The sequence below is a fragment of the Leptosomus discolor genome, chromosome 11 (assembly GCF_034619465.1).
Source record: "Leptosomus discolor isolate bLepDis1 chromosome 11, bLepDis1.hap2, whole genome shotgun sequence".
Taxonomy (NCBI): Eukaryota; Metazoa; Chordata; class Aves; order Leptosomiformes; family Leptosomidae; genus Leptosomus; species Leptosomus discolor.
The window spans coordinates 23,201,750-23,224,277 of NC_141401.1; the positions used below are offsets into that span (position 1 = coordinate 23,201,750).

The window sequence follows — 22,528 nt, forward strand, 5'->3', positions numbered from 1 at the left end:
GGAATTTTTCTGCCAGCAGTCTTCAGATGCTGACACGTAAATCTGACAGAAAAATTACATTTAATAATGATTTTAATTATAGGTAATGTGGCTACTTTCACTGTCCTGACAAGTAAGCTGCGTTCTCGTCCATTTTCTACCAAATGTACAAATAGCTAAGGAAGCTCTTTTGACAGAATTACTGGTTTATTTCATCAAACAAGTTAGTGTTGGTGGCTGCTATACAAACCGTTCGCATGAAAAAATGAACGCTAGTGTGTATAGGTGTATATAATGTATGAAAAATACGTTTGGATGAAACCAGGACAAATTAGAACCGATAAGATCACCCTACAAGAGGTCCAGAACATTTGGTTTTCCTGGACTGTGGGTGGCTTACATTATTGCTTCACTTTTGAAGAGTCACTTTTTTGGTAAAATTCTGGAGTTCACATTACAGTTCAGCCTGTTCCCCGTAATAAGCTCCCATCTACAGGCAAATCTTTCTGTAGAACTAGTTACAGCTCCAGCAGGGATCAAGGAGAAGAAAGCACAAAAGAGGTGAGAAGCAATTCAAGAATGAGCACTTTACTTTCTTGTACTTGAGCAGTAGCTGAGTTGCTTATCAGCCAGAAGTGAGACAGAGCAGCTGTCAAACAAGAGTACTGGGATTTGGAACTTCCAGTACAGCTGGACAGTTCTAGTGATAATTACACCAAGCTAGCAAGAAAGGCCTTGTGTAGCTCCATTTTTGTTATTTGCTATGGCAATTTTTAAGACAGACCTAAGGATGGATTGACAGGTGAAAAGAAATTAAAGTGTGAGAGGCAGGGTTTACAAATTTCAGCTGACTCCTCTCTCCATCCCTCTCAGTAGACCAGGCTCCAAAATGGAAGCACAAATGTAGGTAGACTCAGGGCTTTGTAACCCAGGAACATGAGGGGTTACAACAGGGAAGGGCACAGTTCACAAATGCACACAAGATGGACACAGATCTAAAGAAATTCCACATGATCTCCAACTTGCCGCATGCTAGAGAGATGTAGAAATATACCACAAGATGTTATGGTGTTAATATAAATATTCCAGGACCCTCTAAGGTTTTGAATTAAGGACCTGCTTCTGAATAAACAATTATACAAACGACCTTCCATTCTGTGGATACAACCTCAATAACACATTACCTCGTAACAACTTTGATATACTTTCACTTAGAAAGAACTGATATTTTTAAGGCAATTTGATGACACTTCCCGCAGCGTTAACCTTCTCTGAGTGGTCAAGACTGCAGCCAAGCAGCATGCTTTTTTATGTAAAGTGTATCAAGGCTGCTTGAGGAGAAAAGAGCATCTTCTAATTGCCTAACACCTAAGCCAAGTCAGGCGGACAGGGAAATAGATGGTAACAGGTCTACGGTGTTTGTCGTTAGAGATCAAGCCAGAATTATGAACCGCCAGTTAGTTCTGATCAAAACACCGGTTTGGGTTTTTATTTTCCCCACCCTCTCTTTTTCTTCACATCTATTTCACACTGCTTAGAAGGCCTTTCCTGACATAACCTCCACCCAGCTGCCCTAGCCCACAAGGAATGCTTTATTCACTGAGACGCACTTACCCAAATAGTTGTTGCTCTTTGACATCTCAGTAATGTTGATTTTAGTAGCTCCTTCAGGAATTTCCACTATCTTGTGGTAGCCAAGATTTGTTAGCGTGTGTTTGAAAACTCCAGACACCACCTTGCAAGCAGTGTTGTCCCCTCCACATATTCCACACTTGTCAATCACCTTGTCCGAACCCAGATAGTCATCACAGCCAATGCTCTGGAAAATAAAATAAGATTTCTTTTTGCAAGATCTTACAACCGCAGACTTCGGATATAACAACCGAAGACAGTATGACTTTCAAGGAACATTCAATCCCAAAAGGATTTTGTGAATTAGCACTTCAGCAATTCCCTCCTTTGTTCTTCTGTAAGCAATACAGCACAGAGGATTCACAGCCTTGGGGATTTCAGGTTAGCTGACAGGTTTTTACAGCCTGTTACCAAAAATACAAGAACACACTAATGAACACTAATGCATTGATCACCCACCTCAGATGAAAGAAAAGAATCTCTTAACAACATAGTCCCTATAGCTACTAGTCAGAAAAGAGGTGAAGAGCTATGATTTTATTATGATCCAAAATGGTTTTTTTACAAAATCAGAACTACTTTCTAATATAAAGTGTTGTCTTAATCTCCTCTAAAATTGGGCACTGAGTCTATTCTCACCAGAAGAGCGTTTCTAGAAAGTCTTTATACTGCATCTAAACAGTTACAGAAGCGATCCTCCTGCTTGCTGAGTAGAAAATCTTCAACCTACTTGGTTGTAACACCCACTTGGACAGGTTAGCTTAAAAAAATACTAAAGTAACTTAAAATAATGTAAATTAACACACAGAAAAAACGTTAGATTTGACACAAACCACAAAAAAAAAATCTTTCCAACTTATTGCACTTTAAAAGTGCACATACTGTAAAGGCTATCTTCTCTTTCACAGAAACATTTCTGTTCACTTGATCTTGCTGTTTCGTATTTAGACTTTAACATTTATGATGAATACTTATCATCTACCTATATGATTAACTGGCACATTCAAAAAAGAACTCCTCATTCTCATTCAGATAAGAATTAAATAATACACGAGCCAGTAGAACAGAAGCCTATCACATATTTTATGAAATTTCCTAATTTGATGGCAAACATTCAAAATAAATGGCAGAGTATTGTTCTACTACTTCAAATAATGACAAATACTTGCAAATTCTTGCAAAATTCTGGATGAAAAAATGGTTAATTATTGTTTTACGGTCTTTCCTGGAAGCAAACATCCAAGTAAGAGGTGAAAGAAAAAGAATTTCTTGATACCACCAACTTACAATATAGGAAGTCTCTTGAGCCTTGGCATCACTGTATTTCTTTCCTATTCCAAATATTAAAGCTTGGCCCTTGCTGCGAAAAATGTTCTAAACGGCAAGCCAGAGTCTGCCTAGTTCCAATATAAATATTTAACAGCCAACATGTTTTTTATGTCTATCCAAGAAACAGAGACAAAATCATCTAACTCATCACTGCCAGGATCATATGGAGCTTGACAATGATACCTGTTTGTAGTCATGAAGGAAGAGAATGAGGAAGATTCCCAAGCACTCCATGTTTCATGGTGGGATAACCTGGTAACTAAAACTCTGTTCCATCCCATCAATCTAGTGTGTGCAGATTGTTACATGACTTCAAATAGAAACACTTGGTTTAACATCTTGCATTTGCATTGCTTGGTGGAAATCTTAAAATCATGTATGAGTTCAATTTTTGTGTTTTGCCTCAAAACACATTTTATTACTATCATAGGAATTACAAGTGTCACTATACCAAATCATACCATATCATTTCAGACCTGCTAAAACAACCTGAAAACTGTGACTGATCTCAGTTGAAGACAGCTGTGCCCAATGCTGATTACTCTCTGTGCTAGTCCTCCTTAAAGGATATTTTGCTGAGAGTATTTACAGTTTTGCTACCATGTATTTTTTGGATGGAAATGTGGTGGTACTTAGCATCAGCCTATGTTATTCAGTGACTTTCAGGAAATTTCCACTGCCAGCAAGTTGTTTTATGGAGGGAACCCTTTCAAGTGTGAGGTGTTACACAGTACCAATTCCTAGCACAAATGGTATTGTCCATCACTGCTGAGTCCCACACAAGTTAATGCAGGAAGTTCCACCTCAACATGAGGAAAAACTTCTTTACATTAAGGGTGACAGAGCCCTGGGACAGGCTGCCCAGGGAGGTTGTGGAATCTCCTCTCTGGAGATACTCAAAACCCGCCTGGATGCAATCCTGTGCAGCCTGCTGTAGGTGAAAGTCCTTTGGCAGGGGGCTGGACTAGCTGATCGCCAGAGGTCCCTTCCAGCCCCTGCCAGTCTGTGATTCTATAATACAGTTTTCTTCCTCTTAGCAAATAAAAGAGAATAAAGAAAAGTGTCTTTTATTCATTGAGACCATAATGCAGAACTACTGTGGGTCAGTTTGAACAGAATTACTTTTCACAGAAGAAACACAGCCATTAGTACAAATGGGATTCCTTTTTAGGGAATAAATATCAAACCTGTTTTAAACTCACACGTCATTCTTAGTCAAATGTTGACTGACATACAAAACAGCTGCCCATCTTTGGCTGTACTATTTGGAATTCTTCCCATACAGGGTAAAAGGAGCCTGGGTCTCAAAAAGTGCCCATAATGTTTAAATGCTCTTTCACACAAATAACTGAGAAAGGTATAAAGAATAAATTACTGGAGACAAGGGCCTAATAATCTGAAACCAGCAACTGACAATGAGGAAAAACCCACAGAACCACAAGTGTATAAATAAGATAAACAATAACATAACAAATAAGTAACTCAAAATAAATAAAACCAATAAATAATAAGATTACAAATGATATATATTATGCTGAGTGCACTTATGTATACATTTTACGTACCAACGGAACAGGTATTTAGCAACAAATTACAATTTTACAAAGAACAATTAAAAATCTTTACTGGGCTGTCTACTGAGGCTGCCATGGAAATGATGTGCTTTGAAGATAAATATTACACAGATTTCAGAAGAGGCCAGTTATAACTAATACATTCTAAAAAGCCTTGACATGTGCTTAATACAGTTTAGGCAGGCATATGAAAATGACCATGTATTCTCTACTATTTCCAGATCCAGGAAGAGCACCATATAGCATGCCTGGTCCCACGTGTTCTATGGGAATCTCCCTTTCTAACTGTGTAAAGCATAGATTTCTAGCACTGACAGGTCATGACATATTTGATCAGACACCTGTTACCGGTCCAGGACTCAATACTTAGGATGTCCTGGGCCTTAGTCCATAGTAATTTTAGGAAGATGAAAGAAACACCTTTCTGGCAAGCTGATTCTGTTTTCTTTCTGATTTTAAACAGTTGCTTGAAGCTGTGCAGAGATTTAGGATGGTAGTGATCCTTGTAGAACTAGGCTGGCAAACAGAATTCACCCAAATTAACCACAAACACAGAATCCATGCAACTGTACTGAACAGATAATTCAGCTTTTTGTTTTGTTTTGTTTTGTTATGACAGAAATTTAAGAAGTACCACCTTTCTACTTGGCTAATGCACATTCATATAAAAATATGAACCGACCATCTTTCAGGATGTGGTATTCATCACATTTAAGTACATGTATACACAGCAAACAAATCCTCTTATCACACTGCCTAATACACTGTGATATATCAGCAAGAAAAAACTACGTTAAGGAAAGAAGTGATACAAACTGGAATCCACTATGTGTGTTCCTTCCAATATTTCCTGTGAGAACATGAATAAGTCTTAACTATGTCAATAGATATAAAGGTTGGAAATGTTGCTAGATAAGCTGATAGGTCTGAAATCTCAGAGAGTCTCCTTGTACAGCTCTGGAAGGCTGGGATGTAAAGTGGGTGCCAAATACATTAACACCCAGCTTAACAGCCCAGTACACTCCCAGAGATGAAAGAAGGCCAATGAAGAATTCACGATTGTTTCTCATCATGTACTGCACATTTATGGAATCCGAAAGCAGATGTCACTTTTAGAGCCACATCACATACAACATTCCTACTATGAATGTAGAAATATTAGGACTGTGAATACGAGATGACAACGGTAAATGCATTCTGCCCACCAAAGGGGTTTTGGACAGGACTACTGCCATAGATAGCTGTTCCTTGGCTATCAACGCAAGGAGGTCAAGAACACATCTGTCCCTTAACACATTTGCTTGCAAAGTATTGTTTCTTAAAGAGGCACTTTCGACTTGCAGTATCTATACATCTTCTGTATTGCTCAAGTATTTTTGCAAAGTGATTCAAGAAACTCTTTTAAGTTACAAGTTCGCATGGAAGACACTGTTCAAGAATTACAACCAACTGTACGCCAAAATTAATTTAAACAAAAACCCTTGAGAGAAACAAGGGTCAACCTGTACGAAATATTCAGTGGTGGACTTAATAGGGATTTAGGACTACATATACAATAGAATGGGGCTGGTGCCATGCACCTGAAAACATGAAGTGCTGATGCAATGGAAAGCAGATGTTACAATTCCAGTACTAAACAATTCTATTAAAAATTGCCATCTATGTGGTAAAGCGGCATACGTAATACAACATGATAATAATTTGCTTCTGTTGCTTTAGCTGCATTGTATTATCAGGTAGGAAAGCCACAGTTATGTGTTGTAGTATATTAACACCATTAACTTAAAAAACTAGTTCCATTGACAAGTAGTTAGCTAAAAGTTGTAATATACAAGTAATTTGTAGTCTGGGCATCCATGGGGCTAGAAGGCAGAAGAATAAAATGTTTACTAGAAGTCATACTTAAGTGTAAGTAAAAAAATTCTAAGAAAAGGGTCAGGGACAGTTATGGATGTACCACAGCTGTTACAGCTGCTAAAGAAATGTTAGGCAGGGTAATGTGAGAAGAGTAATCAAGCAAGGTGCTAAAACACCCCTAAAGAAGTTCAGTGGGCAGCAGCAGAATACCTAGCTACTGGTGGAGACCTGCTTTAACAGTGCCTATTATCAACACATCCTAGTTCTACAAACTGCTGAGGGCACTGCTAATTAAGACTTATATGCTACTGTCCTATGAAACAGAGCTTCATGGGAGTCATTATATTTGCTGTTCTGCTTGAGCAATACCACATCTCCCTGAACTTAGTGCCACTGATTTAGCCACCAAAACACACGTACTCTTTCATCTGCTCTGTGGAATAAACAGAAGTACTGAGATTAACTATTAGCATTGTGGATGATTTCTGGGGGTTACCTACAAGAGATGATACCTTAAAAGTGAAGTTACTGTTTCTCCTCTCCATGTTTTAAAAACCTGGTAGATGAGTCTTATAGAGTGGTGTAACGTAACAGTATCAGAAGCCATCATACCTCCTTTCTCAAACTTCTGGTCATCCTCCCAGAGTTTAACATTCTTTGATAGTGAATCCAACACACATCATGAAATATCAAGATGATTAAAACTAGCTTTGCTAGCTGATAATATCTTTCCAGTATTCTAATTTACAGTTAAAATATTTACCCTTCTATAAAGTACCAAATTATTCAAAACCACATTTTGAATATCTTAGGATTTAAGCTGTTTAATACTACGTAGCTTCTACAGAGAAGCAGGATTACATGAATTATTAAATATTCTACTGACAGAAAATGTTTCATAAAAATTACTGGATCTAAGGCCAAGGATTAATTCTTTGCTGCATTTAAGGAACAAGAAAAGTAAAATCCTCTAAATCTCACATTAGCTCTGCCTTGTACTTAAGTATCCAGGTACATGAGCAGGAACTAGTAAAGATAATGTGTGGTTTACATCAGAAAAATACTACATCAAGGTAAGGAAGTCTGTATGTTGACATGACATTATCAAAGCAAATTGTTAATCCATGAAGCATTATCAACACGTGGAATGATTAACTTTAGCACACATATCCTGTCACGTTATTTTTGTTGAAAAGAGAAAGATATATTTAACAGAAAAAAGACACCCTGTAAGTGTGTCTAAATGCTTCTCTGTTAATATTTAGCTCTCACTTGCTGTTACCTAGTTTCACTTGTACTGTTAGTGGCTATAAAATGAAATAGATTAGTCTCAATAATATTATTTAAAACTGAAGAGAGATATAGAACAGTGATGGCGCGACATACAGGGAATGTGATTCAAGCATGAACGGAGTAAGAACTATTCTTACACAGTCTGCTGCCTAAGACAGAGAATACATAGCGGTTAGAAGTCTATATTAAGGGCAAGCAAGAAGCAGCACAGATTACTTTACCCAAAAGGTAAAATATTCTACAGACACTTTTCATAGGTACCTTACAAGACTTTAAATTAACAAGCAAGGATTAAGATCCATAACAGGATACATGGCTCTACAGAAATTCAACACAGAGGGCGCATGCTCTCCTAACAGCGCCTGCAAGAAATACACTGCCCACATTCTTAAGCCTTTAACAAAGGCCATTTGATATTTTCAAATTCTCTCAGATAGACATTTGAGAGTTTTCAAATAGAAATACTACCTGATAAACCATAAAGCTAGTACTATCAACGTATGTCATCTAGCTGGTATTATCAAATATGTCACCCTTGCATTCTTTTTGCCTTTTTTCCCTGGAATATCTATGAAATGGTCTAAAAAGAATAAATACTGAGCAGTAACGCTACCATTCAAACTCTCCATGAAACTACTCTTGTCAGACTTCTTTTAAAACAAGCCTTCTCCAGAATTAATTCAGAACTACATGAATTATTGAGGAGAAGATATTTACTAGGACTCAGTTAGGATTTTGCAAAATTTATATTTAGCTTCTCATTGACATTCAGATAAGGAAGATGGGATGAATGGGTTCTAACTTTTTAATTAGTTATCACAGACTGATCCAAATGTCAGGAGTCTCGCATTTCCAGCGTCCATATTGTACATCTGCATATATTGCACTATAAAAGAACATTACTTTAAACCAAGCCAAGATAAAACAGAATTTAAGATAGACTGGTACTGAAACAATTATTTTGAACTTCTGCCATTATATGATGCAGAACATATAAACAAAAGTGCTTTAGACCTGACCTGTGCGTCAGTAATAACTTCAAGGTTATGTGGTAGATGGCTCAAACATGGTCTTCTCCACACATAATTATTATTTGGCTCTTTTGTGCTTCTCAGGTCCATGAAAAGAGCTGGATCCTTTTTTTTAAGAAAACCTGTGGGGATTTTTCCAGGTATTTTGTTATTTCCATAGCTTATTGTGTTTTCCTATAATTCCACCTGAGTAATCCATTCCAAGGATGCACACCAACAACTTTGAACAAACTACCAGCAAAACAAAAGAACCCCAAAGTCACCGTGCTCTTCACCCACATAAGCAACGAATGGAAACAGGTAAAACGTGTGTGTGTGCGTGTCTGCACAGCTCTACCTCTGCCCTGAAATGACCCGTACTCTGTGGGCTCTGCACTACAGGCTATATCCCTGGTTTCTTGCCTTCCCAGAGGGAGAAATTGGCCTGTAATAGAGCAGCAGGGATACACGTGATGAACTCTGCGGTCGCAGCTTACGGAGCAGTCATCTTGGGTTGTCACTGCTGAGGGGATCCTGCCCTACAAACAGCATGGGAACAGTAAATCCAACACAAGTTCAGTATCTGAGATAAGATTCTCAGTTTTCCCACTTCCCTTCTCCTAGAAATCACTATTTTCCTTTCATTCTCCTAGATGGTCTATAGGATTATTTTCACTAGCAGAGAACAAGAAACATGGAGTACCCTATAGCTCTTGGTCTACTGTTACCACATGCTATCAAATGAAGCCTGTAGAGAGTAGACTGTACACTGTAATGTAGCAAATTTCCCACAGAATCACGCTAGCAATCAGCACTGTACTATCTTCTTAAGTTCTATTGCCTGCATGGCACTATACAACAATTTAGTGCTTCACCTGCCATTAGCTCAATTTGGAATTTGTCAGAGAAACCAAAATTCCAATGATCCATAGCTATGTCAGTGGAAACGGCCTCTTCTGAGTTTTCCTCTCTTGGTGCTCCTCTTGAGCAAGACCTCCAAGTTCCCCAGACACATGTCTAACTGAAGTCCATAGAAGAAAACATTTCTACACTTACCTAATGCTCCCTTTCAAAATAAATGAAATAAACTATGGAATGTCCGAAAACAATGAAGGAGAAAAATAACTGTAAAAAGAGGGGAACATTACAACTGTTTCAAAAGTTAGTTTCATTTGGCTTTTCCCTAAACTCAAAGTTTTCTTCAACATGCTTATTCAGGTCTACAAAAAAAATGCTCATTCAAGGACAAAGAAATTATTCCCAAAATCTACGATCACGCTAAAGCTGAAAGTCAGGAAAGATGTCATAATAAGCTAGAAATAAAGCAACAACTTAACAGAAAAAAAGGAAAAAGCTAAGATTCTTAACAGATAAATAAAGGGATCATTAGAGTCACTTAGGGTGAAGTTGAAAGGTGATAAAAGCATGGGAACAAGAAGACAATTCTTCCATCACTGTTGGTTTTTTCTACCAAATTCTGGAGCCTTAACTTTTTAACCAACCCCTGCTCTACATTGTTCATGCTTCTGCTGTTAAGAGATTAATCTTTGACCTTCTTTCATGCCCATTTTAATAAACAGCTTTTTATACTCCAGTCAAATTTCTAAGGTAGACTGAGTTTTTATTGCCACATCAGATATCTCCTCCATATACAGTCTGATATTCTTATTCCCCAAGCATTTCAAACAGAAATGGGAAGACATTATCTTAATAATTCAACCAGTAATGAAATCAACAGAATTGAACTTGCACATTAGAAGACCGGTGTTGCCCCCAGGACACTTACGTGAGGTAACCATTCGCACAACATGTAAACCAGCTTGCCAATAGCTGAAATGCTAACTGAAGAGACTTCTTCACTGCTCAGCAATATAACTGTACTTTACAAAAACAATGCCGCTGTATATTTTTGTAACAGTTTCATTAAATACAACTTATCTAGAAGAGAAATCAGCTTCTGTTTCGTGACAGCATACAAAGCTCTTCAACAGCAAGCCAAGGAAGAGATTTGACATCCTAGAATTTTCATGCAGGTTATGACCCAAGTATAGCCTGGAGACAAGTAGGAGTTTGTGACTGCATGTGCACAAGCAGTTGGAACGGTTGACAGCACACAGACAAATGGTTACTGCTAGAGTACAGGCTTGAATTTGAGTTGGCGGAAGGGCAAGCTCCAGATCCTCAAAAGACAATATTAAGATAAGCAGCAGATACTTAATATACCTTGAATCTGATAGCACTATCTGTAAGTTATTAAAAAGCAGAAAAGTAACTACTTATAATTAGAACATCTGTATTTCTCAGAATAAAATTTGGGGTTTATTTGTGCAAAGCACAGAAATGCATGAATCAGGGCTTGCTGTTACAGGCATCATTTTACGTAGAGACAAGACATTTGTCAAAATCCTGTAAAAACAGAGCGCAGCTGACCTACACAGAGCCATGAGATGTCACACCACCATGTCCCACAGCAGAATACAGCTGCCAGAAACACAGGAAATGCCAGCATGTCTGACACAGAAAACCCTACAACCCACACATACAGATGAAGGCTATTAAGCCACTCTCTGAACACCACAGTCCACCATCACTCACACCGAAGTCCCAACCAACATATGGACAATGACTGGGCTGCTCAAGAGCCACAAATCAGTCACCATGGACATGGTCAGGAGAAGTGGTGAATAACCAGCCATCTTTTCAGACTGGTTTTAAGTCTGGCAGGATAAGATTGCTCAACAACCTTCAGGTCTGTGAGAGAACCCCAGACTCCTTCCAGGCATACGTCCCAGACCATGCCTTCATTATACCATTATTGTTACTTGGCTTCCCATATCCAAACTCAAAGCTGCTACTGACCTGTCACTCCTCAATAAAATTGTTTTGCAAGTGCAACCAAGTTAGAAACTCTGTTGATGCAGAAACCAGGAAAAAAAGTCTCATTTTTTCTAGCACTGTGGGCCAACACAGCTATGGGAATGAGAGATTAATTTCTTTCTGGTTTGTGCATCAACTGAATTATTAACTAGACTCCAACTGTAGAACAATGACCTGTAGGAATGACTCTCCAATAGTGGCTTAACTATATTTCTAATGCTTTTCTAATAACTTGTATTTTCTCCTTCTACAAACATACCATGAACGATATAAATTTCTCTATTATAACTTACAGAAAAAACATGGACAAATAACTTCTGGCAAGCTCTCCTTCCAGTATTTAAAGTTCAGAATACACTACATAGATTTCAACTAAGTTCACTGAAATCTGTAGGAATCTTCGCAGTTGAAAGAGGCATTAGGAGTAACAGTCACCTAACATCCATAGAGCTTCTCCTCTTGGTGCTCTCTTGATCCTGAGCACATATCATTGCATACTTCTGGTATTACACATTTTACCACTTTCTACGCTAGAAGCAACATCTTGTTTCTCACCGCACCAGGCGGGGGCGGGGAGGGGGCACGGCAGAATTGATTCAATCTTAGCTATTCCTTTCTTCTGCTGTTACCACTTCCCTCCTGTAGCTGCTCATCAATATATTACTAACATTCTTGAAAGCACTAACAACTCAATAGTGTTTTTTTTTCTTTCCTTTTGGCTGCTAATATATGCTTCATTTCAAATGGATACACAATCCAGGCTGATCTAGCTACCACAGCATAGCGATGTTTTTGAATATGTGCATGGTCATTTGTCTTTACAGAAAATACTCGAAACCCACCATTCAAACTGACTGCAAATGGTTAGAGAGATGGCTGAGGTAACGGGGAGGAAGACAAAGACAAAAAAATGTAAAAGAGAGCCCAGACACGGGCTAAATAAAGAGCAGTTTCTTCTTTGTGAATGTAATTCTCCTAATATTTGCTCAACTTAATGCATTGGTGAAGCAAACGCTGTTGGGTGTTTTTTTGCTTAGTTTTATTTTAATTCCTCACCTTAAATGCTAGAGCAGATAACTGGAACCATTTGAAAGTCACTTACTTCTCCAAAACATATTATTTGTTTCCTTTGGGCACTTTATTCAAGATGGACAAGGCATTCACTGCCTCATTAAATCTTCACTTTCATTTCTAGTTAACAGCAATTTGGTATTACTTAGAAGTGCTGTAATTTTTTAAACAGACATTATTTAGAAATTTAAATGACCGAGTTCAACAACTGTACTTTGCAATGTCCACTATTGCATGATTCTAAGAAAATACACTGCAAAGCTTGTATTGCATTGCCATGAATGAGTTTTATTTATTGGTTTGGGGAAATACCAGCTCTTCCGTTCTCTCGTGCCTACAAGCAAATTCTGAGCGCCAAGGTTAGTTCATTCAAACAGAGTGCTCTGCTTTACATATAAGCTCAACACTGAAATGTTGTCATGCAGTATGTGATTCTCAAATTCCACCTCTCTGACCTACCTGATGCAAGAGAGCCCCATGCATTTTCTGAGGCACTCACCTACTGGCAGTCAGACTGTCATTCAGAATTTAAAAGCCTTTGGGCAGGAGCATGACAGAAGTAAGAGCTCTTAAAAGAAAAAAGTGTTTACAGGTAACACAGCATGAACTGCTGACAACTAAAAATTACATGTGCTACTTCATGGCATTATGAATTATTGTTATCAAGCCACTTTCACACAAGTACATTTGGAGTTACAACATAAAAAGCTTGTCAAATTACCAGACATCTGGGATTTCACTCCTGTGGTATTCCAGTGATGCCTTAGGAGAAGCTGCCAGAGAACACAGGCCTAATCCATTATACAGAATCACAGAATGGGAGGGGTTGGAAGGGACCATACATTTAGAAAGTACTCTGTCCTCCACTTCACAGGAATTTCTTGCTTTTCCTCCTCAGTCCTTAAACACATTCTTCTTTCTCCTTCCCATTCAAAAACCATGCAGGGATGAAGTCAGTCACAGCATAAGGCTGCTGAGCTCCAAAAGTTGGTGTTTTATTTTCTCACCAGCAGTCACTTGCACTCACTGTCCAACTCTCCTTCCTTTGAATATTCCAGACCTCCTCATGATGTAACATCTAGTGGACACTGGTCCTTTTATTTTAGCTCCCTTGACATACAACTGTACTAAAAGATGGTGCATTACCTTCATACAAAATGTCTCACTCAGTGACCACGGTCTAGACACACTCAGCTGAGCAAATGCAGTGCATTCTAGAGCCAGGAACATGCAGGGTGCTTTGAAAGGATTAGTAAGAATGTTTTCTTCAAAGCCTCTTCTAATTGTGCCCACCCCGCCTCCCTCCGCCCCTTTAATAAGCATAGTATATGTGCAGTAAGTGGTAAGATACTGCAAAATCTGTACAACAGTATCTACTTCATGGAGAAACACATTTGTATTACAATAGTCACTCTTGATCCAAACCCTACTGACATCAGTGGAAAGACTCCCTTTGAAATCAGTGGGAGCTGGGGAATTAGTTCTAGTCTCCACTGAAATGCCATCTACAAAAGACACAAGAGTAAGTATAATTTACTGTTCTTGAATGACCAGGAATAGCTTGCTGAAATCACAATGTACTTCATGGCCCTTTGTAAGTGTGGAGGATTTTCAGCTTTCAGTTGTGGGATTCATTGTACCACAACTGTAGCATGATTAACGACCTTTCAGAGCCCTTTCACCTTAGACAATAACTTAGGACGTCTCCATGGGGACTCTGTCTGTATCTAGTCTTATAAAGGTCCTGAACTCTAAAGGAATAATAATGCTGTTCATTTTCTCAGTTGGTTTACGATTCTACTGTTTAGGCCCCAAATTTCATCTTAAGTTAAAAAACCCTCAAGCCCACCAGGATAACTACAAAAAACTAAATGATATGAAGAAGAAAAAAATAATGCTACCACCGACAGCCTTTTCTACTCAGTGGTTGCTTCACAGATACTTTAATCTCTTTCACACTATTGCCACTGGAAATGATCATTGCCGACAACATGATCGTTGTCGCCAGAACCATAAGATTTGTTTCATCAATCCCAATTAACCTAACAGGTTTACCTACCTCAATATTAAATTCACACCTGCAAACACTGTTACTGACTTTTTATCAAAGCATTTAGTATGTAAATATTGTTGTCTATAACACACCACACGTTTTTCCTGTCTGTGACAAAGGCTTCAAGCTAACACAGTAAATATTTGCCTTTCTGAGAGTTCCCTTACACACCAGTTCCCTCATTAAGCTCTTGCCTTCAAAGCTTTTAAGAACCATGCCAGTGTTGCTGTCTCAGAGGTCAGCTATGCTTTCTCCTGGTAAGTCTGAGAAGCTTTCACACGCACTTTTAGTGATGCCACCTGTTCCCCTTTCTGCCACCTATTCACAGAACTTGTTTGCAATTTCTGAAACAAAAGTTTGCACATACGCTCCTGAGGCCAAACTGCATACCGACTGTTTTATTTGTTATTTAGAACATTCTCTCTCACATAAACAGAATTGTAACTAACTACAGGATTTAACTCAGGAGTCTCCAAGAACTGATACGAGATTCAAACTAACTTAGCAAATGCTACACCCACCTTTAATAAAGTATGAAATTTGAAAACAAGCTTTGCTGCTTTATCAATCCGTGATTCATTCCTCAAATATCCATTTGGGTAAGACAACATCTAGATCTACACATGCAATCCAGTGTAGCCTTTTGACAAAGACACATCACAAAGTCATTTTATTAGAGTTCTTTTGATTTGAAGATCCACTTTGAACCACTTCCTTCTTCAGTGATCCCACAAAAAGGCAGCAAGGTTTGTCAGTCCCCAATGCAATACAGAAAATATTAATGTCATTCAACACACAGCCTGGAACACAACTGTGGAAGCTAATAAAAACTGTCAGTGAGAACGGGAAGAACTGGGGGAATGACCCCCATCTCAGAGACTCAATTCCACTGCAACTGAAAACAGGAAAATTGGGCAAATAATTACATTGAATAAGGTCTCAGGAAACTAAACATAAAAGAGAACTCACCAGAGAAGCAGAAAGTGAAACCAGAATGGTTTTTGGCTCATTTTGTGTTTCCAGTTCTGGGCCTGAAGCTGCTTAGGTGCAGTTCCAGTTAAATCAACATCAGTCTAGTATGTTGGGTAGCACAGTTTGGTAAATCAGCCCACATTGCAAAACATGAGAGAAATCTACGGGTCACGTGACAACAGCAGGCTTACAAAAAGGGGCTTTGGCCAGGAAGGCAGATTCTTGTCAGGAGGCAGGAAAAAGAAGTTGTATGAGCTCCTCTGAGATTTCAGTGCTGCAGCTGCATTGGGTAGGCAGAGCAGGATTGGCCAGAAATTCTGGCATTGCACTGCCTCAGAGGGTGTCTGGAAACCAGACAACCAGAGCTTGGCAGCTGCAGGATAAGCCTCTTTAGCCTGGTTTCCCAGGCTCTGAAACAGCCAAAGCTGAGTTGTGTTTATTCCTTGTTTCAGATCTTGTGTACTGCTCTTGGGAGTCTCGCTGCCCAGGCCCAAGGCTAACTTTCAGAATGCAGCCATCCAGCGTTGAACCATGGAGCTGAGATGCCTCCTGCCCTCCCTTCTCCCAGGAGGTGCTTCTAAGGTCAAGGTCTCACCACTGGTCTCTCTCTGAGCTATGCTGCAGGTACACCTGCGCCGGTTCTTCCACCACCCTGATTCTGGCCCTGGTCCTGACCCACTGGCTTGATTTTCAGTCTTGACGTAGGATCTAGATCATCGTTAGGGATTGGCCTTGACATCTGGACTGTTGGCTGAGTCTGGCAACCATCAGCAGACCTGCCTTACTTCTTCTGGAACTGGGGACACACACCCTTTTTGGTAAGGCCACTGTCTGCCCGGTTTGCTGTCATTCTCAGCGCCAGGTTCACTTTCTCCTATGAATCAGCATGCCCTTGTTGCTCCTGACATTGCAGATGAGACTGACCAAATTAGTATTTCTTTTTCCTCTGGCTGTCAAGCTACCCCACTATTCCAACTTCCAGGCAAAGGACAGATCTTCTGCTTTAATCAATGCAGCTTGCTTACTGAATAGAAAAAAGAAATCCAAAAAAAGCAAATTAATATTGCTCTAGATCAGCTGAAACTCTCTGAATCAAAATAAGCAGAAAACACACAACTTTAATTTTTCCTCTAATCAGGGGGAGCTTACACTGTGCAGCTGTTACCTACATTTTACTGTGTGCCATGATGTAACACAGCAACCAACAATGGTTCAAAACCTAGACAGTCTTGAAGCTCTTACTGATGTGTGATAAGAAGAAAAGAAATACAGAATATATCTATTCCTTCATACTCCTGCATTCTTTTTAATGCCAAGGGGAAACACTAATTTCTTCTTAATCTGGGAAAGTTAAAAGATTTGACAAAAAATTATCTTTGAAAGGTTTTAAATTACTAAACAAAAGGCTGTATTATTTAATGCTACTGGGAACAAATGCTTGGTCCCCTCTCAAACAGGGTGGAGCTATTTGGTGAATATTAGAGGCAATCTGAAGAGAACCTAGAGCTCGGGTAGCTGAGAAAAAGGGAAACTTATTGTCCTAGGTTACAGTGTAAAATGTGCCAAAAGGAAAAAAAAGTATTCCATTACCATCTTCAGGAGCTGTTGAGACCAGGTGGGGCGGTGCTCCCTGCCTCCCCCCTCTGGACCATCTTCTGTCAATGGGCACAACAATGCCTTATCGCCTGACCCATCGATAACTCGCTCCTGGGCTATCTCCTGTTCATGGCCCATCAAGGAACTGCCTCACGACTCCCCATCCCAGTGTGAGATACTCCGCCCGGGGAGGGGGGGGAAGGAGCCAAGCAGTCCACGCTAGATAAAAACTGAGATCTCGAACACCCTAGCAGCCTTCTTCCACTGGATTCCCAGAGGAGCTTTTCCCCCCACTGGAGTTCCAGAGGACAAGAGCTACCTGCCGACCACTGGACCTTCGGAGGAAGACCAGACTCTTTTACCTGATTGCTGCTTCCACAGAACTACACCCATCGCTTCAGGAGGACTGCAGCCAGCATCTTATCGGACTGCTACTGCCCCCCTAACAGGGTGTCAGGTTGTATTCCTGACTCTGTCAGTGTAAACCAGGGGGTTGTTTGTTTTTCCTGCCTTGTGTTATATATATATATATTAGTAAAGAACTGTTATTCCTATTCCCCATATCTTTGCCTGAAGGCCCGTTAATTTCAAAATTATAATAATTTGGAGGGAAGGGGGTTGCACTTTCCATTTCAAGGGAGGCTCCTGCCTTCCTCCGCAGACACCTGTCTTTCAAACCAAGACACTTATTAATTAAAAGACCTGGCTTTCTGTAATTTACAATCCTTAGTAAAGTTCTACATATCATGTAATAAATTGCCATTCAAACCAGATCTGTGATCCACACAAGCTAGCATTCAGGATGCAAGAGTGCTATTTCGGACAAGAGTCAGGAGCATTTCAGTAAGAACTGCAAAAATTATGAAGTAGTATGGCTTCACAGTAAGATCATCAGTGTTTGGCTGTATTCACAGCTACTGAAGCTAATGGTAATATGTTCTTTGACTTCAGAGATTTCTTACAGAATACATAAAGAAAAACGTAACTAATTTCTGTCACAGAATTTGAAACTGAATTTTACTATCCTACCTCACCAATTTGTGTCCTATAACAAGATGCAAGATTAATAATGTTGTCCACAAGGTGGCACTTACAATCCTTGTGAAATCAAAATGTAGAAGGTCCACACAAAAAAAAAATAGTTAATTTCTTACACCTAAATACAAAGTTTGTATTGGTGCTGTTTTCAATTTAGCCTCTACTACAGGAGTAACAACTACTACTATTTTGTTATCAGTAATACGTTCTTAAAATTTACCAATCTAAAGGCTTCCTTTGGTTTGGGAGGTATTTTAATCTGAAGTAAAATGTTATACAAAACTGAAACATAGGATAAAATTTCAAACTGAATTTTCTTGCATCATCTGCTCTCCTTGTCTGGAGACAAGGTGAACTTCATTTATCAATCATAAGTAAACATTTTAATTCAAATCCTGCTGTCTTTCCTTAAAAGGAATCCTCATTGACTTCGAAGTTGACATCAACTGGAAGTTTGCCATGTCACAGGAGTCAGCCTCTTTATGGGTTTGACAAGTCATGGAATTATGTCAATTCCATGATCTTCACAATCCAAAATTTACTAACAAATTCACATGACTTTTGGTTTTAAGTGTTAACAAACAGAAGTATATAGAATCAGAATGCATTGGGCTGGAAGGGACCCCCAAAGGCCATCTAGTCCAACCCCCGGGCAGTGAGCAGGGACATCTTTAGCTAGATCAGGTTGCCCAGAGCCCCATCATCCCTGATCATGAATGTCTCCAGGGATGGGGCCTCCACCACCTCTCTGGGCAAACTGTTCCAGTGCTTTACCACCCTTACGGTAAAGAACTTCCTAACACCCAATCTAAATCTACCCGTTTCTAGTTTAAAACCATTGCCCCTCATCCTATCGCTGCGTGCCCTTGTAAACAGTCCCTCCACAGCTTTCCTGCAGGCCCCCCTCAGGTACTGGACGGCTGCTATATAGTCAAGTGTAAAATTAGTCACTCCCACTGAGTCTGCAGAAATGAACAGAGAAAGATCAAATTACGGAGCACCTGAGAAAATTTTATGTACACAAATCTTTGGGATCAGATGGGATGCAATCAAGGGTGCCAATGGAGTTGGATGACATCACAGTGAGGTCATGGTGATTGATGGTAATGCCCAATGACTGGAGAAAGCAAATGCCACATCCATCTTCATTAAGGGCAAGAAGGAGGACCTGAAGGCGCAGTTGCAGGTCAGTCACCCTAATCCCAGCCCTCAGACAGACTGCAGAGCCAATCCGCCTGGAAATCATTTCCAAGCAGATGAAGGACAAAAAAAATTATTAGGAACAACCACCACGGATTTACCAAGGTCAAGGCATGATGGAACAAGCTACTGTCTTCTGCGATTAAATGACTAGCTCAGTGGGTAAGTGGAAAGCAGTGGATGTTTTTTACCTTGACTTTAGTGAGGCCTTCAACGTAAGACTCCCACAGTACTCCTAAAGCCAAACTGGAGAAATCCAGACTGCGTAAGTTGAGAATAAGGTGGGTGGGAAACCAGTTGGATTGCCAGACTTACAGGGTAGTGATCACTGCTCCAAAATCCCATCGACAGGCAGCTACTAGTGGCATCTCTCTCACAGGCCTACTGGAGTCAGTACAGTTTAACATTTCTTTAAGAACCTGGACAGTAAGACAAGAGCGTGCTGCGTGCTGTCAGCACATGTGCAGATGATACCAAATGGCAGGGAGTAGTCGAGACACCTGAAACAGGACTGCTACTTAGAGGGACCTTGACAGGCTGGAGAAATGGGCAGACAGGAACCACAAGGTCAAATGCAAAGTCCTGCATCTTGGACAGAAGAGCTCCATACACCAGTACAGGCTGAGTGCTCACTGGTTAGGAAGTAGCTCTGCAGAAAAGGACCTGGGGGTCCTCAAGGACAACAAGTTGAACAGGAGCAAGCAGTGTGCCCTTGCAGCAAAGACAGCAACTGCATACTGGACTGCACTAGCAAGGGTGTATCCGGCAGGTCAAGGAAGGTGATTATGCCCTCTATTTGACACTTGAGAAACCACAAAAAGAATACTGCATCCAATTTTGGGCTCCCAGTACAAGGCATTTACTTTAAGAATGTTTACAAAGGGAAAGCATTAAAAGCTTCTGAATGTGTCAAAGATAAACCCTTGTCCTCATTTTTCCTGTTTTCCCTACCCAAGTCCCTCTTCCACCTTTGCTGCCTCCAAATGAAGAAAAGTGAAAATGCCATGAAACGATATGAAGAAATGTAAAACCACAAATAATGATTATCAAAACAAAACAATACCAGTTATTGACTGTTTCCACTGCAGATTTTGTAAGATGATCTGCATCACTTTCTTTTCATGTTTTATATTCAAAGTTGCACCACCAACTAGCAATGGTTCTTTCTTATCTTATTAATTCCAGTTACATCTCTGTTAGTTTTACAAGACATGGTCATTGTAGAACAGGTAGCAAACTTGATTAAAACCAGCTAGATGTAGATATCTACATTTATACCCTCAAGAATTAAGGCTTCATTTACGCACTACTATTAAAAGCCATGACATCTTTAAACTCAAACAACACAAAGTAAAGAACCTTTTATTCCTTCCATACCAGATTTCTTTTTCTAAAGAAAGCTGTGAGCATCTTTTTTCAGAGCCAAATTTGTATCACGGACATCTCACAGACATGAAAATATTACTTTAAAACAATAAACTCAAAATTGTAAATGGTAAGAAAGGCCAAGGATCTTTGCCAAGAACAGCCCGTTGCTCATTTTCTCTTGATGAATATTTATGGCTAAGAACTCCTATTTCTTTTATAACTAAGCAATACCATAAAAATAAAGCAGGTTTTTTTTCCCCTAAGTAATGGCTATGTAAGTAAATAGCTGAGAAAGTAAATTATAAACCTTAAAGTGTGTCCCTTTACACCACTAGTACCACTCCATTCACTCAGAAATCCAACTTTCAGGAGTTTATATTCATATAAACTCAGCTGCCTTATTTCACTTCAGTTTGTACCCCACAGAAGATCTATACTCCTCCTTTCATTGTATGTGCAACTTAACATTCGTGCATTCTGTTTCTAATCGCTCAAATTCACAGCAAGTAGTGAATATACCTTTACAAACCCCAAACATACACAAATCCAAAGTAGTAAATCAGAAAAATAAATGAGCAGTAAGGTTAGTTAATGAAAAAGTAAACCCAAATATTAGAATATTTGACCCAGAGTTTCAAGCCCTATTTCAGCAATTTGAATCTTCCGAACTTCTCACTGAAATAAAAAACATTTGATGCACCATACTGAGGAAAGTAAATTAAAAAAACCAACTTTGGCTTACAAATGATGACCTTTCTCTCAGATCACTAACTTAACCTAGGTAAAACTGTAGGATAAAATTTAACATAAACGTTAGTAAAATCAGATCTTAACAGAATTCTACACCAGAACGGGTACTTAGCTACAAGAAAATAGCTCTATCTATGGGATTCTATGGCAATGCACATCACATGGGTATGTGTGTGTTAGTTTATCCGCAAAGTTTTTTATTATATTGGACTGGAGGGGATAAATAAGTCATTAAACACTTGCAGTATTGCTTTAGTTTGGTGTTTGTGTTCCAGGCTCTCCATTTAGAACTTGTACAAGGAAGGCTGGATAAAGAAAGCATTACAACGGATACTAAGAAAGTCCTAACTTTACTTACTTCACTCAACTGGGACTCACAGAATTCCTGCTCATTTAATCCTTTCCCTCTAGGCAGCAGGAACACTACATTAGTAACAAGAAAGCATATATTGCTTTGGCATCTGAAAGCTTGGGCCCTTATCTTTTGGAATTACAGTTTGCTTTAGTGGACCTACATTCCTTTACCAGACAGCCCGTTTCTGACACTTGCGCCCCAAGTCTTGTTTCTTGTCTTTGATACATTTCTCTCCTCTCCACTAGGGAGGACCCTAGTTTTTCTGTTGTTCTTTTTTTCCCCCCAAGCCTAAGCAAGACTGTCTAGAGACTGCCTGGATGGCTCTATTCTCAACCTGTGAGGCAGCTGAGGATAACAATACTGCTTTTCTCCGGCCACTGTTAAAACCTTTAACCTTCATGTACGAACTTACACATTTAACTCCTACAGTTAGATGAATATTATTCTTTTCATTGCTATCTGTCTGTGACAGGTGTTAAATGAGACACCAAAGAAGATTTTATAACTGCTGGAGTGTAACAGCTAGCACATGCCAATACGCCCCCCCTCCTGGTGGGATTGCCACCAAATGCAC

At 39.5% G+C, this 22,528-nt stretch overlaps 1 protein-coding gene across 2 annotated transcripts in view; it reads right to left on the minus strand.

The window, feature by feature from the left end:
• Positions 1-22,528, minus strand: part of THSD4 (thrombospondin type 1 domain containing 4) — a 292,380-nt gene that overhangs the window by 69,164 nt on the left and 200,688 nt on the right. For both annotated transcript variants that reach the window (XM_086471614.1, XM_086471615.1), the window contains one exon: positions 1,594-1,798. In XM_086471614.1, coding sequence (XP_086327740.1) covers positions 1,594-1,798 — 205 coding nt within the window. The remainder of the gene's footprint in view (positions 1-1,593; positions 1,799-22,528) is intronic.